Source organism: Hippoglossus stenolepis, chromosome 4 (genome assembly GCF_022539355.2).
Source record: "Hippoglossus stenolepis isolate QCI-W04-F060 chromosome 4, HSTE1.2, whole genome shotgun sequence".
NCBI lineage: Eukaryota > Metazoa > Chordata > Actinopteri > Pleuronectiformes > Pleuronectidae > Hippoglossus > Hippoglossus stenolepis.
Window position 1 is genome coordinate 28,152,024 of NC_061486.1, and position 27,996 is coordinate 28,180,019.

The 27,996-nt window shown below is 41.6% G+C and overlaps 1 protein-coding gene across 5 annotated transcripts in view; it reads right to left on the minus strand.

Moving 5' to 3' along the window:
• fat3a (FAT atypical cadherin 3a) overlaps window positions 1–27,996 on the minus strand; it is a 177,260-nt gene that overhangs the window by 76,591 nt on the left and 72,673 nt on the right. For all 5 annotated transcript variants that reach the window (XM_047339510.1, XM_035153811.2, XM_035153813.2 and 2 more), the window contains exons 2-3: window positions 24,672–27,992; window positions 473–796 (exon numbers count right to left, since the gene is read on the minus strand). In XM_047339510.1, coding sequence (XP_047195466.1) covers window positions 473–796; window positions 24,672–27,975 — 3,628 coding nt within the window. In that variant the 5' untranslated portion in view covers window positions 27,976–27,992. The remainder of the gene's footprint in view (window positions 1–472; window positions 797–24,671; window positions 27,993–27,996) is intronic.

Sequence of the window (27,996 nt, forward strand, 5' to 3'; positions counted from 1 at the left end):
GCACCCATTGGCTTTAGCCTCCTTGCTAGCAAAGCCATGTGAGATCAGAGTCGGGGTTCAGAACTTGCTTGTCTACACAACGCAGGTTACACAGAGAATAGATAAAACAATAACTCAAGAAATAAAAAAGATAATGGATAGGCCCCCTTAATGACCTATTTGAGTAATAAAATGCTTTTAACTACCAGTTTTATCTTCCCTTTCTACATTGTGAATAATACATGTGCATTATAATCCTGACTGCTTCTTTGATATGCTGTGGAGACTACGCAAGAATTATTACATGGCACTAATGAGCCCTGTTTCAAGAAGACTGAATTTGCTTTATTACTGTTCATGTGTGGCTTATATATAATTTAGAAATATTGACTTTACTGCTGTTAATTATTTTTCCTTTCTTTTATGTTAGAGGTCTGTCAAGCAAGCAACACAAGTTTGAGATGTTTAAAGGACAATTCATGATCCTTCTTACCGGTGCGGCTGTTGATGATGAAGAAGTTCTGTGGATTTCCACTGATTATGCGGTAGTTAAGCCTGTCAGCAGCAGCGGGGGGCGCGGTATCAGGGTCCTGGGCTTGAATCTGGATTACAGAAACATCACGTGGAGAGTTCTCAGGCACTGAGGGTCTGTACAGTGGCTCTGAGGTCAGTGGGGCATTGTCATTAATATCCTCCACCTGGACGAACACCTCGATAGTAGTGAACTGGGGAATCACACCATGGTCGCTGGCATACACAGTTAGCCAATACGAATCCTTGGTCTCTCGGTCCAGCACATCAGTAGTGTAGATCATTCCTGATGGGGGAGGAGAAAAAGAGAGCAAACACTTTCTGTTTATTTATATCCTTTACCCTGTTTGTTCTCATTATACAGATGTATTTTTGAGTGAATAAAGGACTGTGGTCTAGGTCTTGATCAGGAGGATAATTATACTGTATACAAAGTAACATCAAGACTGTTATTTACTGCAGTGGCTGAGCCAAAAACGTCCTTTTTCATCCAGGGTAAAAATGTCACTGTACTTTATAGCAGGAGTCCTCAACACAATGAGTCAAAGGTCAGGAGAGCATGTAACAAACACAAACACACAGCTACCAACGCATCCACCATTTGCACAATAATATTTAACATGCTCAAGAGTTTCCCACTTTGACCTGAATGTAGTTCCTTGAAATACCCACAGAACATAGTGTCAACAGGTTCCTACTGCCTTGGTCCAAAGAAGCAAGGACTTTCCAGGGTAACCAGTGAACTCTTCTTACTTACTTTTTGTCAATGCTGTGAGCTCTACAAACTCAGGTCTGACCAATCCAATTTAAGTTTTTACCAATACATCACACAACCTGGACACACTGCAAAAAATAAAAATAAAGCAATGGTTTTTGTATATTTCTAGCATAGCTAGTGTCCAGCAGCCCACTACCCATTGGCAGTTATCATAGCAACTGATGACTGTCATGATTTACACATATCTTCTCTGAGAAAAATTCAAGTGTCTCATAGTTACACACTATAGTTGCTTTCAGAAATGCACTGAACTCCGCAGTTCCTCTGTATTTACTCCAGAGGAGGTGCATGTGTGAACGCAAATGTCCGAGTGAGAGGCTCCGCAGTTTCTGTGGACTTTATCTACCTGGCTACCTTGTATAATGTCCGTAGAAATCCAGGAGAAGTCGATTTGTGAGAACACAGCAGTTGAAAAAAAACCAAAAGAAAACAATTATCTCCCGGTGAAAAGGTGGTGAAACACACGTAGAAGTCACCGACGAAGATGTAAATGGATGTGATGTGGTTCCATGAAGACTAACTTTATTTTGACATGTAGTAAGTATGGGATGGCAAAACAGGAATGTTGACATTATAAGTGTTGACCTGTACTGTTCATCTCATTTCTCCCTGATTGATCAAGTTTTAATAAGTACTTCTATTCCATCAGCCCTCAGTCAAAGGCTGTTTGACAGCTGTGTGAAGACTTATTTTTTCTATCACAGATGCCTCACAGCAGTTTCGTTCGATGTGGCATATACAATTGAAGCAGTAGGTAAGTGTCTCAGTAAGACGTGATTTTATTCTTAAATATTTTGACTGTCAAAGCTAACAAATATTCTAAACTAGAAGGCCTCATGTTGGAGCCCTGTGATCTCCTCTGAGACTCTAAAGTTACAGTACACATACCTCCCCCCCCACACACACACTCATGCACTCACGCACACACAGCAATGAGCTGCCTCATAAGAGCTCTTGACAGCCCACCCCATGTTCTAATAAAGCACTTTGTTCCTTTCATCTAAATGCAGACAAGATGAGTAAACAGCCGCCCGACCACAGGCTTTCAGACAGGTGAAACAATGTGACATAGGGATATGTGGGTGGGGGGATATCAAGGCCAAAGACAATCTGTTAAACATATGATCTAATCCCATGATGCCTTGCCAGTGGAAAGTCTAGTCAAAACTCATCTGACCTCAGTGTGTGTCTGTGTGAGTGGGTGTGTGTCTGCTTTCCTGTGCCTTGTGTGTGTCACTGTATGTGGCATAAAAATGATGCTTTTGTCTACACCAGCTTGTGTCTGCGAGGTGTTTGTGTGTGTGTGTGTGTGTGTCTTTGACGGCAATATGTATTAGGCATATTGTCAAAATGGCTGACTACTTCCTTCTAAAAGCATCACTTTTCAAGTGGACTCCTCTACAGCTTTCACAAGTGCTGCTGGCTAGAAGCACACACACATGCATGCACACACGCAAACACAGATTGGGGTATCTTTGGCATGGTAGTGTAAAGCTCTTAGCCTCTCCAGAGATATTTAGAGTGGGTGTTGCTGCTGCAGCTTTCAGGACGACTGTAAAAGGTGGACACACCGGAGCATTATAGGACCTTTTACTGTGTCCTGTCCCCAGTAACCCATCTTCACTAGCAAGGACCTTGTCACAAAAACATGTAATTCAAAGGTCTGAATGAATATTGAATTTTGATGAGAAATGAATGGACGCTGAGGAAAGGGGTTGGGGTGAACATGTGTTTGCTAGGCTGGTCAAGGAGGATGCACTGGTGACCAGGCAGATTGCAACTCAGTTTGAGTGTTCTGTCTTCATCATTCGACTTGAGTTTATTACATGGCCCCCGACCAGTACCTAGAATGAGACACGTGAGAGGTATGCACCAAACTGAAAAAGAAAGGATGAGGGACATGTGGGTAGGGATGAGTAGAGGGAGGGATGCGGTAGAAGGGTCAATGGATGAAGGGAATGGAAAGAGTGAGTCGACAAATATCAGGTGAGCCCTGAACCATCCTTTAGTGATGCTTCTATAGGCCTAGACTGCTGGGGGAACTCCCATCATGCACTGAGCACTCCTCTCTCTCTCTCTGTCTCTCTACCCCCCCCCCATTTATTTTACTACATGTTAATAACTCTACATTATTAATATGATTTAATTTCAAAATATTACATTACATTACATATCATTTAGCCTACGCCTTTTTCCAAAGCGACTTACAGTAAGTGCATTCAACCGTGAGGGTACAAACCCAGAACAGCAAGAATCATGTAAGTACAATTTGCCTTAAAAAAGCCAAACCACAAGTGCTACATCTAAGTGCCATATATAAGCGCAACTAAACTTTATTATTATTATTGTTATAATATATTTATAAATATATATATTTTTTTAAACATCAGAGTTGACGATGGTTAGACATCATCTTCTTAACCAAGGTGTCATCGGAGAGGTGGGTCTTTATTCTGCGGCAGAAGATATGTAGTTTTTCTGTTGGCTTGATGTCAATAGGGAGCTTATTCCACCATTTGGGAGCCAGGACTTCAAACCACCCAGTTTTTTGGGTGGTTAGCTCGCAGTGAGGGAGCAGCAAGCCCATTGGCAGATGCAAAGTGGAGTAGATGGGCTGGGGTGTAAGGTTTGACCATGTCCTGGATGTAGACTGGGCTGGATCCGTTCGCATCACGGTACACAAGTACTAGTGTCTTGAAGCGGATGCGGGCAGCCACTGGTAACCAGTGAAGGGAGCGGAGTACTGTGAGTGAACTTAGGTAGGTAGAAGACCAGTCGAGCTGCTGCATTCTGGATGAGCTGCAGAGGTTGGATGGCAGTAAGGGAGAGTTGACTGTCAAGTGTCACACCCATGTTCCTAGCAGTCTGGGTGGGGGCTAACACGGAGTTGTCAAAGGTAATAGTCAGGTCATGGGTGGGAGAACCTTTCCCTGGAAGGAAAAGTAGTAGTAGTAGTTTCTCCCTTTTTTTCTCCGCTCACCTCAACAGGTCAAAGCAGATGGTTTCTCCCAGTTAATGAGGTAGTTTTTTTCTCTGCACTGTCACCAAAGTGATTGCTCATTGTGGGAACTATTGGGTTTCTCTATAATATTATAAGGTCTCAACCTGACTATGCCTTGAGAAAATGTATGTTGTGATTTGGCACTATTCAAATAAAACTAAATTGAATTGAAAACCAGCATTACAACAGTTTAAGCAAATAGGAAATTCCAAACAGACAGATTTACAATGGGCACTGCACTTGCTTACTAAATGCCAATGCATCCCTATCTCCACCTATTACTCACAGGTTTATTATCCAGAACCCTGTACAAAACAGACCGTCATCTACATAGACAGTTGTCCAACTCTTCCCTCTATATAACAGCTATATAGCGTTGCAACAAATTATTAATAAATCAATTAGTCTGTTGTTAGAAAATTAATGTGAAACTATTTTGGCAACCAAAAACATAATTGGCAGATTAGTTAATAAGCTGCTGCTATAAGGTGTGTTTGCTTTCATTAGTTTGGGTTTTAGTTCTATGTAAACAATATATCTTAATGTACACTTGCACTGTGTAAAAGTATACTGAAAGCGAGAAAGAGAGAATTCTGTAGACAGACACGGTAAATTAAGTTCTTAGACACTTAGATATACAAGATCATTTTTTGTAAGACCTAAGAGAGTTGCATAAAGAAACACTCCTTTTAGAATTGTTTAATAAGTACTGAACACCACTACAAACCACTGCTGCAGTACAATTCACTTCTCTGCTGTCCATTCATTAGCTTAGAAGGATCCCCTCCTATTTTATAAATATGGGTTTAGAAATGTACTGCATTCATTGCTCACAGGATGAGCTGCTTATGTTGGTCATGATGTGACAAATATCCTTTAACTGCCACCTTTAAGCTGCAAAGGAGAAGTGCTGCTGAGAAGTGTCATCCTGAGTGAAATTAATAAACACACTAAAATTTGCAGTTGATCGTATTTGGTGTAGAAAATTACTATCATCAACTATACACACACAAGCTCTCTCCCTATCTCTCTCCTCCGCTCTCTCTCATGAAACACACACACACACACACACACACACACACACACACACACACACACACACACACACACACACACACACACACACACACACACACACACACACACACACACACACACACACACACACACACACACACGTCACTGCATGTTCAAGGTTGGCTGGGATTAAATCAGAGTTGCCCTTGTGCTGTGTTCTCTGCCTCACTGTTCATTCATCTCTGACTCCTTCTGCCATGCACCATAGCCTAAGCTCCTGCTTGAAAAGCCTGATTTAAAATTAGGAGTGTGAAATTAACAACAAATATCAGAGGAGTGCAAGACATAAAACACTGTTGAATGGGTCAACTTCCTCACAGCATAGAGCAGGAGCACATTTTTGAACAGCTGCAGCAAACAACTGAAAGCTGAATGATATAGGGAATATGGTGAGTATATCCGTGAGGTAAAGCTGCCATGTGATTATTGGGATCATTTATAGACAATAAGACGATTTGTCTGACAAGGCTGAAGAAAAATATTCATTTAACATTAATATTATTAATAATACTGTTTCTGATTAGATTTATGATATCACTATTGAACAGTCAAAAACATAAAGATTGACTATAAACTGATGTCTTTGATATAATAAGAAAACATATCTTAAAGTAGAGATAATTCAAATTAAATGAGAAAAAATTAAACTCAATAACTCAAAACTTTGAACCATAATAGAAATTAATTTAAGTTGCGAATGTGGGCAAATTTTTACATGAAACTGATATTTGAAAAATTCATCTTTATGTTCATTCAGGTCTCTGCTTTTGGTATTTCTGTATCTCTTACTTGTTAGATGTCTGGAATGTAGAATCATTTGACAGAAATATAATGTAATATTCATCTTGATGTTTTCTTTGTGTATTATATTATATTATGTGAAGTGCCCGTCCTCTAACTAGAAGGTTGGCGGTTCGATCCCAGTCTTCTTCTCAAGGTGCACAGTCAGTTAAGCATTTCACCTTCTCTCTGCTCTCTTTAGGGCGCACATATACTATCTGTATTTAAAAATGTTTCAACATCTTGATTTGGGTCAAGGTCAACTGAGGAGGACAGAAGTGCATCTATAAAATTAGATGCAGATAAAGAAATGTGCACTATACAGGGTTGGACTTCTCATTAAAATCATAATTTGGTACCACAGTTGTAAACATTATGCATTTGTGTTCAGCAGGGGTAGACTGGGGCAATAATTCAGGCCAGGAATTTGACTCCTTTCCAGGCCACCCTTTTCATGCAAATTACCAGACCTCTAATTTTGTATAGACTAACCCTATTTGTTGATGTAACGGTTACCAGACTACTAAACAAGTAGGCAGCTCAGTAATTCACTGCACTTTGCCATCTTTCCAATGACCTCATTATTATCAAGTGCCATATGAATCTCCTTCTCTGTTGCCACAACCAAATTCTACATCAGATTGTCCTGATATTGTCTCTATGAAAATCCAAGGTGGTGAACTGTCATTGTGAAGGGAAGTTAATCTGTGGAATTAGGTAGTTTGTTTTAAGTATCATCTGAATTTAGAGGAAAAACTGTGAAAATAAAATACTTCCAAGGGCTTTTGCTTTGAAATTCTAAATCAGGATGTCCTGATATTATCAGAGTGAGACTGTGAGGTGGTGACCTGTCATTGTGAAGTGAAATTAGTCTGTAGAAACAGGGAGTTTCTCAATGACAGTCTGTTGTTTTGTTTCTTGAATTGTCATGATTCATGATTCATGAATTCATGATTTCCCATTACCACTGTGTATGGTAATGAGAAAAGTTAACATTTTCTCAGAAATTGTTTCACACAATTTGTTATCATTTATTTTATTTATTATTTATCATTAAGCCCCTGCCCTTTATCTTTGTCGAGAGAAAGTGCCTGTTTTCTGGTGTTAATTATTTTTCCTTTCTTTTATTCCTTTCTGGTGCTTATTATTATAAAAATTTTTTAAAAATAATGAATATTATATGTCATGATTATGGGCTTATTTGTACTCTGGACTTTTCAGTTTTGGATCTTATGCCTTCTGAAATGAGGTGTTTTCATTTTTATTATAGAGTTTATTATATTATTTTGCCTTATCCTGTGTCTCCTTGTGTTTGGATTAATGTTTTCTCGGTGAGTTCTGTTTCCTGTTTTATTTTGTAGTTTCTGCTCCTTGTGTGTTTTCCACCTTGACTTCCTGTCTTTGTCCTGTTTCCAGCCCTTGTGATTGTCTGCACCAGTTCCTCATGTGTTTCCTATTACCCCTGCATTACCTGTGTATATAATTCTCTGTGCTTCCCTTGGTCTTTGTCGGTTGTCGTTCATGGTCGTCATTTACATGGTCTCTCCACCCCGTCGTCTTTCCTCCAGTTACCTCTTATGTGAGTTCCTAGTGTATCCTGGTGTTTACCTTGTTTTTGCTGTCAGCCCGTCTTGAGTTATTTTATTTTTAGATCTTTTTTGTTTTTGTAAGAACCCTGCTTTTTATTAAAGGACACCTTTTGTTTCCCTACACCTTTTGTTCCGCATTTTTAGGTCCACCTGCTTCCTGCTTTAACTAAACCTGACATTATGCTTGTGACGCACAGTCAGGACATCAGGGTTAAGACGCAGCACAGTGTTTTATCTTCAAGCGACGCCCTGTTTATCCGGGAACATAAATATGAATCCAGCAGGTTTTTATAAAGATCAGTTGTATGTGTGAGTGATTAGAAAACAACAGAGGAGCAGAGTCACTTGTTGACCTGCGCATTAATGCGCCTCAGTGCCGTGGCCCTGCCAAGGGGGGCCAGGCGGGGCCACTTTGATACAGTAGAGCAGGGGTATTCAACTAAAATTTAAAGAGGTCCAGTTAGAGAAAATTTCTTGAAGCAAAGGTCTGGAAGATCATAATGTCTAACTATTTAGTGTGATATATATTTAAGTAGCCTAGTAGTTGTATCAACATCTGCATGTACTAAATACCTGACTGTCAAATCAAATGAATTCAGTACGATTCAAAAACTTTTTGACAATATTTATTGTCACGTAACATAGAACTGAACATATATGTATGATTGCAGATATGTATAATGTTCTCTCATTAACTAAATAAAAGTAGGACTGCATTTCAAAATAAGAGAAAATAAATAAAATGTGAAAATTGTGCATGTTCAAATAAAGGGCTTAACTTCAGAAAAATAAAATAAAGGGAGCAAAAGCTTGAATTTCCCTTTTTCTGTTTCACATCTTGACTCAAAAGTCTCAACCAATTTTACAGATAATAAATCTCAACACATCTTAACAATTTAACAGTTTTAGAATCACTTTCTTCCCCTCTTATATCCCACTCCCCCACTTTGTTCGTCTGTTTCTCTCCCTTTCTCCGTCTCACTCCTCTGTTTCTCTCCCTTTCTCCGTCTCACTCCTGTTTCTCTCCCTTTCTCCGTCTCACTCCTGTTTCTCTCCCTTTCTCCGTCTCACTCCTGTTTCTCTCCCTTTCTCCGTCTCACTCCTCTGTTTCTCTCCCTTTCTCCGTCTCACTCCTCTGTTTCTCTCCCTTTCTCCGTCTCACTCCTGTTTCTCTCCCTTTCTCCGTCTCACTCCTCTGTTTCTCTCCCTTTCTCCGTCTCACTCCTGTTTCTCTCCCTCTCCGTCTCACTCCTGTTTCTCCACTTTCTCCGTCTCACTCCTCTGTTTCTCTCCCTTTCTCCGTCTCACTCCTGTTTCTCAACTTTCTCCGTCTCACTCCTCTGTTTCTCTCCCTTTCTCCGTCTCACTCCTGTTTCTCTCCCTTTCTCCGTCTCACTCCTCCGTTTCTCTCCGTCTCACTCCTGTTTCTCTCCCTTTCTCCGTCTCACTCCTCTGTTTCTCTCCCTTTCTCCGTCTCACTCCTCTGTTTCTCTCCCTTTGTTTTCTCTACCTGTATCTCTATCTTTCTTTTTCTTTCTACCGTCTCTTCATGTGTAACTTGCCTCTAACTCTCTCATCTGTCCGCACTGTAGAGTCGAATGTTTACCGCCTGGAATGCACAGACTTGATTGGCTGAGTAGTATCACATGGGATGGCTTAACTCGCATGCAATTGGTCTGTGCGTTTCCTCATCCGCTAAACTATTACCGTAAAGACTACAAAAGCTGCGCCGGTTACAAATAGAAGCGCCCCGTCAGGTTTTTAAATCATAACCTTCTGTTTTGACTGTAGGTCCGGGTCCGTACGGGACGGCTTCCACTGCGGTCCACCTTCTAGTGATCCTTTACATACACACCATTTATGTTCGCAAAGACCAGAAGTGTTGTTGTTTTTAATTGACATAAGGCAGAAATTCCTGTGCCTAGTCTGCAAGAAATTAAAAAAAGAATTTAAAACAATACAGACTGGGTCAACTTCTTTACGTGTTCCTGGCAAACCAAATCATGCAAGATGATTTAGCAGTCAAAATATTGCTCTGTAGGGGCTTTTGTCATTGTCTGAGGTTGTGGACAAACCTAACTTACATTATTTGTAATGTTTGCTAACGAGTACACGCACACTTACAATTACATGGAGGACATACGCTGATTAGGTAGTCTTTCAGTGTTTCCATGGACAAATTTGCATTCCCACTGCTAAAAGAATGACGCCAAACAAAGCCCAGATCTGATTGCTCTGAGTGATCAGATCTGCGTCCTCATTGTGTCCTGGATTATCTTTTCATCTGTACTTAGAGCGATCCACTTGTTCTTGGATCACCTGAGATGGATGTAAATACCTGGTCTGAACAAGGCCAGAGATAATCTCTCTTGACACCACACCTTATTCAACATTCAAGAAAGGTCAGAGGAGAGGTGGAAGATGAGGATATACAAAGGAAAGAAAGAGAGGAGAGGAGCAGAAAAAGTGAGGGCTACTGCTCCATTAAACCTAGGCAAACACTGCAGAACCTGCATCAGTAAAATAGCCAAATCCGTCTGTGGGGTTTGGCAAGGTAATTTATGAGTCAGCACTGACTGCATAGAAAGGGAGGACTGTAGGTGTGAGAGGTCAGCTGGTCAATCATGTCAGATAGTGAGGAGGCTATTAGTGAAAAATGAGGAGCAGGAAGCCTTTCTCATCGGTTATAATGAGTACTCAGCTAGTCCCTCTGCTGTGAGCAGAGATTAGCAATTGAGACCCCTCATTAGCCAACTTGCAGAGCGATAAAGTGCTGTTTCACATTGTGGGGAGAAGAGCAGCCTCTGTATGTAGGGGAAGCTAAAGGTCAGCACAATCAACTCAAAAAAGGAGCCAAGGAAAGGTGCTTGCTTGGTAAAAAAAATTACTTTATCTAGTAATGTTTACCAATAAAGTTGAAAGAAATAATGTGACTTTTATGCTGATAGTTATCGATATTTACATTTTTGGTCATATCACCCAGCCCTCTGCAGTGGCGACTCTGTAGAACCTAAAGAACAAGCTATGAGCTTTTCTTTGGAACAATTTTCTATTAATGGCGGCTGTGCTGCAGATGGTTGGAATGAATGGATTCAGTCAGCAGAAACGCTGGAGTGCTTTTAATTTGAAATGGGTGCAGGAACTGAAGTTCAGGTGTAAATAGTGTTGCAGCCAAATCTAATACAATTGAAGTAACTGGTGACCCCTTCTTAAGATGTAATAACACAATAGAAAACTGCTCATATGGTGTTAGCCAAGTGTACGGAAGCCCCGAAATTCAAATTTGACTCAAACGATGCTTTAAGTCTAAATGTCCTCTCATATCCTCCTCGGAACCATCTTCAGGTCCGTGTGCACACACCGGAAACACGCACACACTGCACACAAGCTCTCGCCCAAGGGCGCACATGGGATGTGCATTAGCATTGCTACTTCTGGTAGTGGACTTTTAGGCTTAAAACACGGTGTAAATGAAAAATGTCAAGAGAACAGGTTTACAGGAGGCAGAAACAATGCGAGGAGAAGCTCAATATCAAATGAATGTAATAAATGTTTTGGACGAGTTCTTGAACTATTGCTTCATTATTATCGAAACAAACAAATTCATTAGTCAAATATCGGATGTGTTGCAATTGCTGTGTTGTAAGCAATACAATTTTGGGGCATCATGTCTCTGTGTATTTGTGGAGAGCTTCACTCTAAACCTTCTTAGTAGAAAGTAGAGAGATGATGGAGTCTGAGGGATGATTAAGTGATGGATCTGTGTGCAATGACATGAAGAGGAAACTCTCTTTGACTGACTGGGTCCTATCACAGCTTGATTACTGGAGCCCTGATCATGGTTTAATAATGATCCCACCTGCTTTTTTAATCTGCTGCCATTCAGAACTATAGTGTGCTGATGCTGTTATTACAAAGTCAACACATCCTTCATGTTAACATGTTGTTTGCAGCACTAATTTAATAAGTACAACAGGGATGTCATACTCACTGCTCTGCTGCTCTCATTTTCTACTTTAACACAATGTACTAAATCCTCTAAACTAAACATCTGCCCATACACTGCAATTAATTGTACCTCTCAGTTGTTATTTGCAAGTTACCATCAATACAACCAATTCCTGCACTTTCACATTAAGAGCATAATAGCACATCAAAAGTCACAATCTCTTCCTTTATTGGCAAGCGTTTTAATATGTAACATTATTTTGTTTGATACATTATACATTTATTATTGATATATAATTGGTCAAATCTGGAATTGAATGAACCAGAATTGTCCACTAGCACTCTTCTTTTTAATTTAAGAAAATTAACCAAACTTGTTTCACTTTTAGTTGTGTTACAGATGAAGGAAAAGACTGCGGATACTCGGACAACTGCTGGTAAAAATGCCCTGCACCTGATTCCACTCTCTAACTCCACCTGACTACAGCACGGATACCCTACACTAATCCTACATCTGTCTAATCAGCCCCCCTCCAGGGCCTGTTTACAGTGTGCCCTGTTAGCAGCTTTCTAATTAATGTTTTCCCACAACACTGAAAAACCCTAAGGACAAACAAACAAACAAACATATAGACACAGGCACACAGACAGGAGGGAGGCCACATTTGACACAGAAGAAAAAGGTTATAAAACAAGAGTATTAATGATAATAGAGGACCTGCAGTAAGAATGTGGCTACAGCTTGTGTTTTAACACTAATAGAAATGGAGAGCTATAAACAGATACATCATTTAAGGGAGATGTAGTGAGTGACATCGAGAGGTGACTGACAGTTTTTATTTCTTATGGTCTTATAATGCTGTTAATGTACATTCACCCATCTTTTTGGGGAACTACTGTGAGATGTGGTTGTGGCAATTGACCATGCCACGGGGTTCTCCCACACACAGCCAGAGACAAAGGTGTCGCTTTACAGCATCTATATTTATTCACACTGTGCAAACGTAATTAAAAGTCAACCTAAACTTGCCAGCAGAAAGTGCTGGTATCTAAGCTTTGGAGCTTTGTTGTCTCCAGTCTCTTCAGGTCCTTGTGTCTCTGTGTATGTCTCCCAGAGGCAGCTCCACTGCTGCCTTTTAAAGGTGAGGATCAATCAGCTAACAGCTCTCACCTGCGCTGATTGATCCTCTCGTACAGGTGGCGGTGCTCTCCCAGCCCCCTCCACAGTGGTATATCGCACCAATCCAGAAAAGTCTATTAATCTAACTTAAACTCCACTTGAGTTTGGACAGTGGAAACCCAAACACTGTCCAAACCTCCACACAAGCAGATAACATTCAAACAACTGCCAGATGCTGGAGCTTGCAGTCTCATGCACTGTGTGTGTACTGACATACAGCAGCATGACACACAGCGAAAACAGCACTATACCAGGGCAGTAGTCATAATAGTCATTGGGGGGGACACATCCCCATGGTGTTCTAAATGTACCTCAAAGGGATTTTTTTTCAAGTTTGTAATACTCTTATCAACATGGGAGTGGATAAATATGCTTGCTTTATACAAAATTTATGTTTATTATTTTTGCAGCAATAAAAAAAAAAAAGACAAATACCATCCAGAATATTCTCCAGAATACCCTCAAAGGTACTGCGTGATCAAAAAATATGCTGAAAGCATAACATGGCAAACTCAAGCCCAACAAGAAACAACAGATGGGAATATTGACAATGTTAGTTGGCCTACAAGCTGTAGCCACCCATTTTGCTATCACTGTTGAAAGGTTGTTGCTTGTGGAGTTCTTCATGTATCTCCATTGTAAACTATTCAGCGTGGTCTGCCTTTGGCGAGGGGGAGGAGGGCTCTCTGCATCAGCTGTATGCTTGGCCAGCAAGTGGTATCTAAGCCTCAACGTACTCTGGTGATAACTCATTTCACATCGACAGTAAATGCATATTATTTGGGTCTTGTCGAGAGAACCATCTCGCTTGGCTTTGAAGCTGAACTTGCCATTCAAAAGACCCTTTTCGTTATCCATTTGAGGCTTGTTTCTGCTTGCCATCCACAATCTTACATCTATCAGTAGGATGGCGCCGAGGACGGCTGCCGTGTCTCAAGCTCCCCCACAGTTCTGCTCTTTTTTCAGTTTTTTATTTGATATATTCTGCTTTATTCTGCATTGTGCACAATGACCAAGCAAGCCCTATCATACAATATGATAGAGAACAACTTCTGCATATCAGGTCGACGGTGGAAAACACTTTTTCACCGCCACCAGCAAACAAAGGGGAATACCCATGGCGGTGTCTACCTGTTGTTCCTTGAGCACGGAGGCGACAAAGGAAATAAGGGTCGTGGGCCGGCGTCCTAGTCCGAGTACTACCGAGTATTCTTCTTGCTAATGTTCAGTCTCTGGATATTAAGCTGGACGAACTACGGAGCAGGATGGTTTTTCAACGGGACATTAAGTATTGTAACGTTATTGCTTTCATAGAGACTTGGCTCAACCCCTCGATCCCGGACTCCTCCATTGTTACCGAAGGGGTCTCCATTCACCGCCAGGACCGGACAATAAACTCGGGGAAGAGCAAGGGAGGAGGTGTCTGCTGCATGGTGAACAATCTGTGGTGCTCAGATGTGGAGATTCTTTCTTGGGCTGTTCTCCGGACCAGGAGCACCTCATGATCAGATACCGACCTTACTATATCCCGAGGGAGTTTAAATCGGTCGTTATAACAGCGGTGTATATTCCACCACATGCCGACACTAATCAGGCACTGGACGAGCTGCATGCGGTTAACGACAGGAGGCTGCGTTTATTGTGGCCGGTGATTTTAACAACACCAAGCTGAGGAAAGTCCTGCCGAGATACCATCAACACATCAGCTGTCATACATGTGGTGAGAACACAATCAACCATGTTTACACTCCCTTCCGGGATGCATATGAGGCCCTCCCTCGCCCCCCATTCGGCAAATCAGATCACGTCTCAGTTCTGCTTCCTATAGGCAGAAACTCAAACGTGACAGAACGGTGACTCGGACCATTCAGTGGTGGTCTGTCAAATCAAACTCGGCTCTACGGGACTGCTTTAGCACTGAGGAGTGGTCTGTGTTCAAGGACAACAACATCAACACATACATGGACGCGGTCATCTGCTGCATCAGCAAATGCATCGATGACGTCGTACCAAGGATTACTGTACGAACATTCCCAAACCAGAAGCCCTGGATTAATGATGACATCGATGCCAAACTCAAAGCACGGACCGACGCCTACAACTCAGGTGATCTGGAGGAGTACAGGAAATCCAGGTACTCGCTCCGATAGACAGTGTAGGGGCAAAGTGGAGTCTCACTACCAGGGTTCCAACACAAGGAACATGTGGGCTGGACTAAAAACCATCACAGACTGCAAAAGAAAGACCAGCAGTGCTGAGATGGTGTGTGCATCTCTCCCAGATGAACTGAATGACTTTTATGCTTGCTTTGCGAGCAACACCCCGGCTGTGGAGGTACAAGAGGCCCAGGAGGACCGCTGCACCAATGTAATATCCAGGGCAGATGTGGGAGATCACTTAAGCGGATTAACACACGCAAGGCACCTGGACCTGATGGCATCCCTGGTCGAGCTCTCAAGGTGTATTCAGATCAGCTGGCAGATGTGTTCCTAGACATTTTCAACCTGTCACTGCTCCAGTCTGTAGTCCCCACATGCTTCAAGCGGACCATCATTGTTCCTGTTCCTAAGAAAACCGAAACCCTCTGCCTAAACGACCAGTAGCACTCACCTCCACCATCATGAAGTGCTTTGAGCGGTTAGTCAAATCTTTCATCACCTCCTCCCTCCCTGACTCACTGGACCCACTTCAATTTGCCTACCACTGCATGAAAAGAAGAATTTGTGTCAGTTAGTGTCGCTGCAAATTTCGGTGGAATTTCAGGTTAACGGCTGTTCACAGGAATCTGCAGGCAGCACAGAAAACTGCCAGGAACTGCCGGGAATTGACGTGGGGTTCCAGTTTCTGGCAGTTTTACAAGACTGAGAATGTTGGCAGGTGACCCCCCTGCTCCTAGGCCTAGAGGAGGCTTTCACATATAAATTACAATGCTGTGAGCTTTACAAATGCAAATCAGGATAGTTTCTAAAAGGTACTAACTAACTAAAATATCTGGCGTAAGTACACCAGGCTTCAAATAAATATAAAATCTGAAATTGTAGCTTATATAGATGTCCCTTATGTAAGTAGGTGTGCTATAATGAATTACATTGTATACCATGAGCAAAGGTCAATGCTATGAAAAAAATTAGAAACAGTGCAATTTATTTCAACATTTGCCTGTCAAGCTCATCCAAGATAATACGTTGGAATGGAGAGAGTGGCTGTACAGTTTTCTAAGAGAAGTCTTTCTGCTGACACCAAAACACTGTGCTTCACATAAATCAGTTGTGTCATCGCGTGTCAAAGTTCCAACCATTTGTCCTCCCAAAATACTGGCAACCTCAGCACCATATTCACATGTCCATGGCATGCTAGGCTGTTGACTCTGCTGAAATTGCCTCATAATTTGAACTTCAATTGTCCTATTGTTGTTATTAAACTTTCTCAGTATTCCATTAAAACACTCAACACTTTTATCCAAAGTGACTTACAATAAGTGCATTCAACTATGAACAGCAAGAATCATGTAAGTACATTAACTTAACACCAGAAAGAATAAACTGGTCCTTAGTCACATACTCATCCCATATAAATGTAAAGTACAATTTAAAAACTGTTATAACCGCTGCTTCAAAAGTGAAAAGGTAATTTGTGAAGTTTAACTCTGAAAACGTCACACTCAGCTCGTGAATACGTCCATTCCTGAAGATGCCACGTCAGTCGTTAACGTCAACGCGGTAGAGGGCTGGTCCAATCACAGCCTCGTGAATGAAGCGTCTGTCTCCTGCAGACATGAAACTACCGGCTCTTGTTTTGCGTGGTCCGATGAGTGACTCTGTTTTCGGTGTAAAAAACTTGCTGAAGTCGACACGACACTGTTTCCCTGGAGGAGAGGATGAGTGTGTTGGAAAGTAAAGCCGCGGGCCCAGTGTGGACGAGTCGAAGCGGAAAAGACAGGCACACAATCCACAAATTACGGTAAGAGCTAAGCTACAGAGAGAAGCCATTGCTAACTGCTAAGTAACTCTTAGATCTGAGTAGTGTGTTAACAACTGTGGGATTAGCGAGAAAATTGCTAAAAGAAGATGAGAGCATCGAGTGCTTGAGCAGAACGAGTGCATGTTTAAATATGTACTAACTGCTTAAACTTAAGAGTTTGTTCTCGTTAAGTTTTTTCATAAACGTGACTTTTTGTCCTGTTGTATTTTATAGGAAACTGCCCGTCTCTTCACACCTCTGAGGCAAATGGCCGGCGCCACGAACCGGAGCAAGGGTAAGATTAAAGAAGAGACGTGCTGTGCTGTACAAAATACACTGTCTAAGTTTACTTTATCTGATCTATTTCATCATTGTGTTTTCACAGCCTGAGCCCCCACACAACGAGGCAGTCACTGCACATTAGGCCGAGACTCTCGCTGCAAGTCCGGATTTGCAGTGTGGAAAATGACGCCATTGTATGTAAGTAACTGTTTAGTAATTGTGTTTTTTTGCTGTAGATCTTCCAACGGTGAATTAGCGAGGCTATTTCCATTTATTAATAATATATTCATGTTACTCATGTTGTTTTCCAGCTGGATCCATCCTTCCACAGCCAGGAGCTCACCGACCTGTGTGCCACACTTCAAATAAGACTGGAAGCTACACTGAATCTCACAGCTACACACCACAGACGTCTACACACTGGAGCAGATTCGGACAGAGTCCCACAAAGAACTTATTACCCAGAGGCGGCAAAGAGACATTTCAAGCTTCACCTGATTAGTTTTTCACTGGCTAGGCCAGTTGTGTTTTTACATTATTTGTGCTGTATGTAAATAAAGCTTTGACTCAACATATACCTTGTAAATGTTTTTTTCCCTCTACAATATGTTCAACATATAACATCAAGCATCACATGAATGAATGTATAGTCTTCAGTAACTGCAGTGCTTTTGGTAAAGGCTTACTAATAATTAATAATATATATTAATTAATAATATATTTATTAATATATAAATTATTAGTAATAATAACTATATATTAATTATTATTATTATTAATATTGTGTGGGAGGGTTTACCCACGTGTGTATTATAATGACCCAGGGTGACCAATAGCAACAGATCTACCAGCCAATCACAAGTGACTTTTCGTTTCAAAGGTCTGTGGTTTCATCCAATGGTGAAGTGAGATAAGTTCTCACAAGCAATTGCGCTGCGATTCATATGCTAATTAGATCACACCTTCGCTCCACGACTCCCCGGCAGCACTCCCCCCTCCCCAGCCCCCACCATAGCGATACCGGGGGTATGTTTCTGACCGTTTGTGTCACGGGCGAACGCGGAATTCGCATCCTGTAAATGGGCACTAACTGCCAGGAATTAGGCGAGTTTGCAGGTGTTTGCAGTGGCGAAAATTCGGCTTTTCGTGCAGTGTACAGGCCAAAAACGTCAACTGCAGATGCTATCTTCCTCAGCCTACACACTGCCCTCTCCCACCTGGACCAGAGGGACACATATGTGAGAATGCTGCCACAGTTCAGCGTTCAATACCATTGTGCCCCTGAAGCTCGTCACCAAGCTCAGAGACCTACGGCTTAACATCTTGGTGCCAGGACAACAACCTCCATCTCAACATCAGCAAAACAAAGGAGCTGATCGTGGACAACAGGAAGACACAAGGAGTAGACCCTCTCCATCAACAGGACTACGGTGGAGAGAGTCAGCAGCTTCAGGTTCCTTGGGGTTCACATCAGTGATAACCTGACCTGGACTCACCACACAGACTCCATCAGGAAGACGGCCAGAGAGCGGCTCTTCTTCCTCCGCAGTCAGGATACTCTCCATAGAGAGCATCCTGACTGGCTGCATCACTGCCTGGTATGGCAGCTGCACCGCCCTGAACCGTAAGGCTCTACAGAGGGTGGTGAAATCTGCTCAGCACATCACCAGGATGGAGCTGCCATCCATGGAGGACCTCTACACCAAGCGGTGTAGGAAGAAGGCCAACCGGATAATTAAAGACCCCTATCACACCAGCAATAAACTGTTCTGCCTGCTGCCGTCTGACCGACGGTATCGCAGCATCCGGGCCCGCACCACCAGGCTCAGAGACAGTTTCATCCCCCAGGCCATAAGACTTTTAAACTCCTACAATCTGCCATAATTCCTCTAAACTCTGCACCTTACCATATTTGCCTTACCATATTTGCACTACTTTTTTTAGGTGTATATTTCTTTATATATTTTTTGGGGATATTCTATTCTATATTTATTTAAAGTTTTTGCTTGTGTAATATTTTGAGCATCGCTGGAAGAGACCCTGTGACCCAAGCATTTCATTGCCAGCGACTGCTAAATGTAATTGTGTGCACATGACAATAAAGTCTTGAATCTTGAACTTTACTGCTCCTATTTCATGTGTTTGTATGTATGTTTTATATATACTGATATACTTATGTAATTGTATTTATAAAAATATATAAAATTAATATATAAAGTTATATAAAATACACATAAACATGTTTATATTACCAAGCACACATTATACTTACAATACAGTATTAAACATTGTTTTAAATAGCTAAATACATAAAAATGTATCTTGAGTGTTAATGAGTTGTGAGATTTTGGTCCACCCCCCAATGTTCACATCATGACTACGGCCTTGCACTATACACTTCTTAAGCTGTTTTCATAGTGTCACGCTACAGTGGCTACTGTACTTTTATTGTTTATAAACAAGATAAGGGTGAGAGATTAATTCTTGGTTTGCTAGGCTTCAGTGTGGCCTTTGACACTGAAGTTCCCTCCATCTTGGTTCAGTGTCTTGAAACTAAGGTTGGTGGAATACGATCTGCTCTCAATTTATTATGGTCTTATCCGCCAAATAGAAATTTCTCTGTTGTTGGCTATCAGTTTCCTATTTCAGGCTTGTGACTCCTCAGTGGTAAATTCTGGGTCCATAACTGTTCTCATAATTGCTCTTATGAAGACACACAGTTATTCGTTCAGTTACTCTGTTCCTCTGATTAAGACTTTTGTACTTCTGAGAACCTCTTCAAACCTAATAATGACAAAATCAAATTAAACAAACCAAATTCTTAAAAGGTGCAGTGTGTAAGATTTAGGTGAAAGGGATCTATTGACAGACATTTTATATAAAATTATTAACTATTGATGTTTTCACGAGTGCGTTTCATCTAAATTATACAAATTGTTTTATTTACCCTAGAATGGGATTTTTATATTGAAATACATTATATTTACATCAGGGGGGGTCCTCTCTATGGAGGCCGCCATGTTTCTTGTAGTAGCCCAAACTGGACAAACTAAACAGCCTTTGAGTTTTTATGAAAACTGAAGGCTACCACTGTTTGGAAGAGGAGGATGAGGTGAGGGGTGTTCAGCTGCAACATGCAACTTCACCACTTTATGTCACTAAATTCTACAGACTGCAACTTTAAGTCAGACCGGCCAGTTGCCATGGATCTGCTGCACTGTTCTGTGTAGCCCCCAACTACTTCAAAAGTACAAACTGCATCATATCTCACTAATAATGATAACAGACTATATTTCTACATCTTAACCATAACAGTGTCTGAAATTCGCATCACCTACACGTTTGTTCTTCATGGCAGGAACACAGCAGTACAATGTTTTGTGTCTTTGTTTTTTGGAGAATGTTTTTCCTTTGGGTTAAGTAAGTGTTCTTACTTCACCCAGCGTGTGTGTGTGTGTGCGCGTGTGTGCGTGCGTGCGTGTGTGTGTTTTTCTTTAGTCATGAGGATGAGGTCTTTAGCCTATTCATACAGGTTTAATCCTATCTGTTTTCCAAGCCGCACTGCTCTGTCACTGAAATTATACACTACCAGTACACATATGCGTGTGTGTGTGTGTGTGTGTGTGTGTGTGTGTGTGTGTGTGTGTGTGTGTGTGTGTGTGTGTGTGTGTGTGTGTGTGTGTGTGTGTGTTGGCTGCCCCCGCAGTAAGGGTGACCCCAGGCTAACATAACCAATGTTTTTTTTCTCAGTGCAGGAAATCTAGCCCCACCCCTACGAGTGGGTGAGTGCAGCCAGAGGCCTACCAATGTTCTCCACATGGCCAAGCCACAATCAGGTCTACCTCAGCCAAGAAGAGGCACAAGATGCAGGAAACGCATAAAACATTGGTGAAGGACATGAAACCACTTCCTGGTTAACGATATATATTAAGGGTTGACTGATTATCACATCCAATATGCATTTTTCCTATAATTGGAATCTATGATATCTTGAGCAACGTCCAACCCACAGCATCTGAGTGAGTGGAGCTGTGTTTTGGAAGTAAATGGTAAATGGTCTGTATTTATATAGTGCTTTTCTAGTCTTGATGACCACTCAAAGAGTTTTACAGTACAGTTTGTTGCCATTCACCCATTCACAGACACATTCATACAGTGCATCTACGGGCAACACTTTTTTTTTAAATTATGGGCAATTGGGGGATCAGTATCTTGCCCAACGACACTTCGGCAAACAGATGGGGAAGACTGGGATTGGGTAAGAGGATGACCGCTCTACCCCCTCAACCCCAGCCGCCCCAGCTAAGTAAAGCTGAAGTTGACATAAACATAAAAATCCTCGGTATGAAGTTGCAAAAACACCACAATCTTTTGAAAAAATGTCTTTGCCAATTCAAGACACAAAGAGCGAGAGAGAACCGAAGAGGGAGATGCCATCACAAAATGCTAAGCTAAAATAACTACCAGATCTGAATGATACGTGAACCATTGACAGAAACTCTTAAGAAGGATGGGTGCAAGTTTACAAGTTTACAAAACTCAGACACTAATAATCATTAGCAAACATTACTAGCATTAGCAATGTGGTGTCAAAACACCCTACTGCAGCTTCTCATCTTTACTTGCTGCTGAGCAATGCTGTCACCGTTAAAACAACAAACATGAGGCTGGTGCTTTGGAGCAGACGTAACTAGATAACAGCCTTGAATTAAACTAGGCTATTGCCAGTTTGTGTTCCTCTGCACATCACTGCCTCTTCAAAGATAGTTTGTGAGAGAGGAACCAACAGTCTGTAACAACACTGTTTCTGCAGCTCCAACAAATCCAACAGAGTGAGACATGGTGAACCATGACCACAATGTTGGACTCAACATGATGACAGCTATTAGCCATCAGCAACTGACGATGGCCTACCCTACTTACCACTGTGAAGTGCTCTGTTCCAGTTTGGTTTATGAAGGCGATTTGGGTCTATCGGCTGGTACATCCTGACTTTCCATTAAGGCTGCACAATTAATTGTAATTAAAATCGTGATCTCCATTAACGCTAATATGCAATCTCATTTCTAAATGACAACAATTATGCTGCATTTTAATTGGGGACTTCCGTTGCATCAAAACAAGGGCTCCTACTTTCTCCCTCAACCATTGACAAGGTGGCGTTACCCCATGTGATGCAGAGTAGCAGGAAACCATCAGTGAAATAGACAGAGTGAGTCTGAGAAAAACAAGTTTTTGATTACAAGTTAATGAATCCAGAAGAGAACCCTGCAGAAGGCGGTGAGAACCAGATAACCAACCCCATCATGTTTGTACAGAAAAAATGTGGCCCTGCTCAGACCTGGTATTAACATATCGTACATACAATGAATGTGTCTACTGTGACCACTTGAGTCTAGATCTCACTTCCTCGATGTACATATAAATGATATACACATAGGTCATTTGTGTTCATGAAGACCAAATAATGTTTTTATCCAGTCTGAGTACTATAGAGAGGCGTCCAATAACAGTTAAGTGTTTCGGTGTGTGTGTGTGTGTCTGTGCGTGAGAGAAATATTCATGATAGTCAGGAACATTTTACCCATTTGAAAAGGGTATATATGCACACTCCAAGGATATCCTAGGTTACACCTTAACACAGTAAAGACACTAAACAGTACACAACAAGACACTCATATACCTTCTTAGCCACTAATTATGATAAATGCAGTCAATAATGTACAAATTATGATTATAGAGGGATAGAATGGGCTCTGTGTAATGAACAGAATGTATGATTAGTGTGTGCTGATGGTCAAACATGTTGCTGTGTGCTCCTTGTGTGCCACAACAGGCGGCAGAGGGCTGTAAAAGGGAGTGCGAATTGGGCTTCAGAAGTCACAGTCACATCTAGCTTATGTGAGACATGATCAAAAGTTGTCCACATCCATTACAGAAGCAAAACCATAATAGGGTCACTCAACCCAAAATAAAATTAGACAAGCCATCCAACTGCGTGTCACCTAAACCACAAAACATTGACATGGAGCCACTGAGTTAGCTGCCTACATGTTAGCTCTTTCTTTCACCCTACATTTCTTCAAATATTGGAGCATGAAAGATCATGATCCATCATATTATAGTAGCTCCTGTTTTAACCATACACGTGCTGACAACTATCAGCTGGGATCACTTGACTCCGAAGAAGTTTTTTAATCTTGACGATTAGGTAACACTTTATATTAGTTACTTATTAGCAAGGACATTAGAAACACATTGGCTCTTTATTATTCATTATGAAGCATTTATTAATGTTGTATTTTGGTATGGAGAATGACTATCCATGTGGTGCTACTACTTTAAAAGGCCCATAGTGAGTTAATCATATAAAGATTGTTATTCATGTAAAGCAGCTTCCTCACTATCAATAAGCAGAAACAATGCTACATGAATAAATTAAATAGGTTCACAACATCATTCAGTGCTATATATATATATATTACTTTTCTTTGACTCACTTCTCAGTCTGAATGCTCATTGAAAAGCACAGATTTGATTGGCTGAATTTTAATCACAGATGATTTACAATGCAATGGTCTGTGTATCAGTGACATTTGCTCAATAACATGACTCAGCTGATTATATATACAAGCATAAATGTTTTTCAACAAAAAAGGCATCTTTGCCAGACCCTCCTGGATGACCAAGCAGAAGAAGAAATTCCACAAGTTTAATGGGAGCACTGTAATACTGCAAGATAACTAGCTTTGTACTTTCCATGTTTAGCTTCACCTTGTGAGCTTACCATAAATGTCAACCTGTAATAGGAATTTTAAAGTGTGTGTAAATGTGAGCGTGTGAGTGGTAGTATGGGTTTTCTTAGCCTCTGTGTAACCTTCTGGCTCCATAGTCAAAGCTTTCCAAAATGCTGGTTTTGTTGGGAAACAAAGCTGTAGGCCTCCTGTTAGTAGTTAATCACTATTGAATTTAGAGCCACGAATTCTCCTTTACCTCCTCCTCTTTCCTTTCAGTTTCTCCAATAACACATCAGTTCCCAGGGTGGACTGCCCCTGTGATTAAAAATTATCTGGATGTGAAGAGCCTCTTGCTGAGATGTTTGGCTTCCAATGTAAGTGTGAATGTGTGTGTGTATGTAGTAACTAAAGGCAGAAATTCAACATGAAGCCTATGCAGTTACAGCAGCTACTATACTACAATACATCTATATCAACATATAAGGCTAAGATTTCCTTTCTCCAGCATTATGTTCTCTCTCTCTCTCTCTCTCTCTCTCTAGGAAAAACTACCAAACATTTTTTCTACTGGGGTGAAAAAAAGGAGAAACCCTAGAGAGCCACAAGTGAGGGGTCCCTCTTCCAGGACAGAAATGCAATAAATGCAAAAAATTTTAGGTCAAACTGGACTCACCAGTGAAAAGAAAAACATGGCAAATTTACACGAGTCAATTGCATTTTTTTTAATGGGTTTACCCATGTCGAAAAAAACCATGTATACCCACTAATTTTTCAGGCAATACTGATTAAAAGCATAATACACATTGGACAATTTTCCAATGAAACTCACCTGTCTCTTCATCAATGGCAAATCGTCCAAGCCCACTCCCATCACGAATAGAATACCGGATTTCTCCATCTCTGCCAGTGTCGTCATCATTAGCGGTGACTCTGAGTAGGGTAGTTCCAATGCGGTCATTCTCTTTAACTAATGCTGTCAAGGCAAATTGGGAAAAGTATGGAGCGTAGAGGTTTTCATTTACATCTACCACTTCCACCTCAACGAATGTGACAGAAAGAAGAGAAACAGGCCTTCCCTTATCTTTGGCCTTCACAGTAAGGTTGTAGAATTGTTGGATCTCATAGTCAAGCTCTTTTGTCAGCCGAATAGCCCCGCTGGCCCTGTCTACCTCAAACCATCCATTGTAGTCATTGGCTAAAGAGTACCTGACCTGGCCTCCCAAACCCAGATCTGGATCCAATGTTTCTAACCATGCCACAACCGTACCGACTGGAAGATCTTCCAGAGCCTTGGCTTTGTACACATTGGGGATAAATTGTGGGGGACAGTCATTCACATCCTCCAATATGATCTTTAAACTTGTGACAGATAACCTCTGACTCCCTTTATCTGCCATGTCCCGAGCCTCAATTTTCAGATTAAAAGAAGAAATAAACTCCCTGTCTAGTTGGCCAGCAACATATACTATCCCATTAGTGGAGTTTATACTAAACTGGGTAGTGATGGTCAAAACAGAATATACAATTTCCCCATTGGGTCCAAGATCTTTGTCAGTGGCCTCAACCTGGATGACTTCTGTGCCTATGGCAGTATTTTCAGGTATTACAATTTTATAGCCTCCTTCTTGCAAAAACTGAGGTGCATTATCATTAGCATCTTCTATGTAGACACTAAGCAATCGCCAGGCAGTTTTCTGTGGCAGGCCAAGGTCAAAGATTGTTAGGTTGAGGAGATAGCGATCTCTCTTTTCCCTATCTATGGGCAGAAAGACACTGATGAGGCCTGTCTCCATGTCAATGGTAAAACAGCTGTCAGTGTTTCCATCTGAAATGGAGTAAAGAATCTGACCATTGAAACCTGTGTCACCATCGTAGGCATTCACCTTGAAAACACTCGAGCCAATCTTTAGATCTTCCCGCACAGCTATATCTCTAGGAAAAGTTTGATCAAATCGGGGTGTTTGGCGATTGACAGAGAAAAGGTCAATAAAACCTTCCTCAATTTTGGGCTTGGTGCTAGCTTTGGACTTTTTAAGTAACTTTTCTGCTAACTTTTGGGCTACCCTTGTCTCTTCACAGTTAAAACCTCTGGGAGGAGATTTTCCTTGAACAACTGAGATGTTAACAAACATAGGATCAGAAAAGTTCTCACCATCTGTGGCTGTTATTTTTAGACTGAAGACGCTGTTCTTTGGACTAGCTGTCACAAGGGGACGTCGCAGTGCAAGGACCCCTGAATCTGGGTTCAGGTCAAAGTAACCCCATTCGTTCCCTGAAATTATTTTATATTTCACTAGCTCTAACTCATCTATATCAATCGCTGACATTGTGGTGATCACTTCCTCCACTGGAAAATCCCTCGAGATCACCCCCCGGCATGCTACATTCTCAAACAATGGCTGGTTATCATTAACATTTTCCAGGTGGATTGTTACATTGACTTCACTCTCTCGCCTATAAGGCGAGCCCCAGTCAGATGCTCTAACAACAAACACAAAGCTCTCTGGTGAGGATTCAAAGTCCAGCTCTTTAGTGGTTCTAATGATACCAGAAAACTGATTGATTTTGAAAGGTAATGGCAGAAGGCTGGAAATGCTGTAAGTAATGTATCCATTTTCTCCTTTATCCTCATCTACTGCAAAAACTGTTAATACATCGGTCCCAACTTGTACACTTTCATTCACAAAAATCTCATAAGAAGACTGATCGAATGTAGGTGTGTTATCATTGGCATCCTCAATTGTCACACGCACTTTAACTTTGAGCTCACTACCTATTTCCAATACCTCAAGACTAATGACATCCTGTGTCCCCTGAGTGAGCCAGGCAGTGGTGGATATGACACCTGTTAGGGTGTTCATTTGAAAGAAAGCTGAAGTTGGAGAAGGTGCCAGGATATATTCTGCATCATCAGGCTCTGGTTTAATTTTAACAACTTCTACAATTGTTCCTGGTGGTGACATTTCATTCAGACAAACTTCATACAACTCCCGTTCAAACTTAGCTTCCCCTGTCTGCCGTTTCTTGAGGATAATGTGGACAACCTTGACAGCAGAGAACTTCTGTGGGGCTCCCCTGTCTTTAGCTTGCAAAGTGAGGTTAAATCCATAAGGATATATCTCCCATTGCACTGACTCAGAGGCCTTTATTGCAAATTCGCCTTCCTCAGATCTTTCTATGAAAAACTGCTCTGAGGGGTCTCCTCCTACAATATCCACTGAGTCTATTTCTCCATTTATACCTTCATCTAGGTCTTCAACAGTGACCATGGCATACACAGGGTTTTTATCAAGCCATGTGGGACTGTGGGTGACCACATTCATCACTGGGGCATGCTCATTCACGCGCTCTACATGAACAAAAAGCTTGGCTGTGCTGCTGACACCATTATTTCCATAGAGCTTCATTCCGCGGTCCACTGCAAGAATTTCTAAGTCGTACCGATTTTGCTCATCAACATTAAGCTTTCCACTGAGAGAAACCACTCCACTGGTTGGGTGTACTGCAAACAATTCCATTCTCTCCTTGAAAAAATAGTAAAACTCCCCATTGGAGCCAATATCTGCATCTGTGGCAGTAACTTGTGCTATGCTCGTCCTGAGAGGTGTGCTCTCCGCTATGGTAACTGAATAAGTAGTGGGTGAGAACAAGGGTCGGAGGTCATTCATATCCAAGACTTGGATGCTGACTTTAGTCCAGGTCTCAAGGAAAGCTTCTCCCTTGACAGAGGCTTTCACTGTCAATACATAATTATCCTGAATCTCTCGGTTTAAGATGGCTGCATTGCCACCTTTAGTCCTTATGCGCAAGAAGCAGAAATCCCCAAGCACAAACTCCTCTGCTTTGAAAAGCCCTTCATCATCACCTAAAGTGATTCTGTAGCGGACCTCCCAGGAGTGCTGAGCCAGGTGGATGCCCATTTTAACTTTACTATTGGCAAAGGTGCGTGCAGCTGAGTTTTCATAAACTGTAGCATGGTAGACAGCGTGAGTAAAGCCAAAATTAGGTCCATCCTGAGGAGCCCCCTGTGTGCTCTGGCTGCAGGAGAGTGGTAGTTTGAAAAGCAGCAGCAGCAGGGCCAGGCCGAGGAGAGGGGCTCGCATGCCTGCCCACTGGCACATCTTCACATCCATCCCATCATCACTCAATCCTAA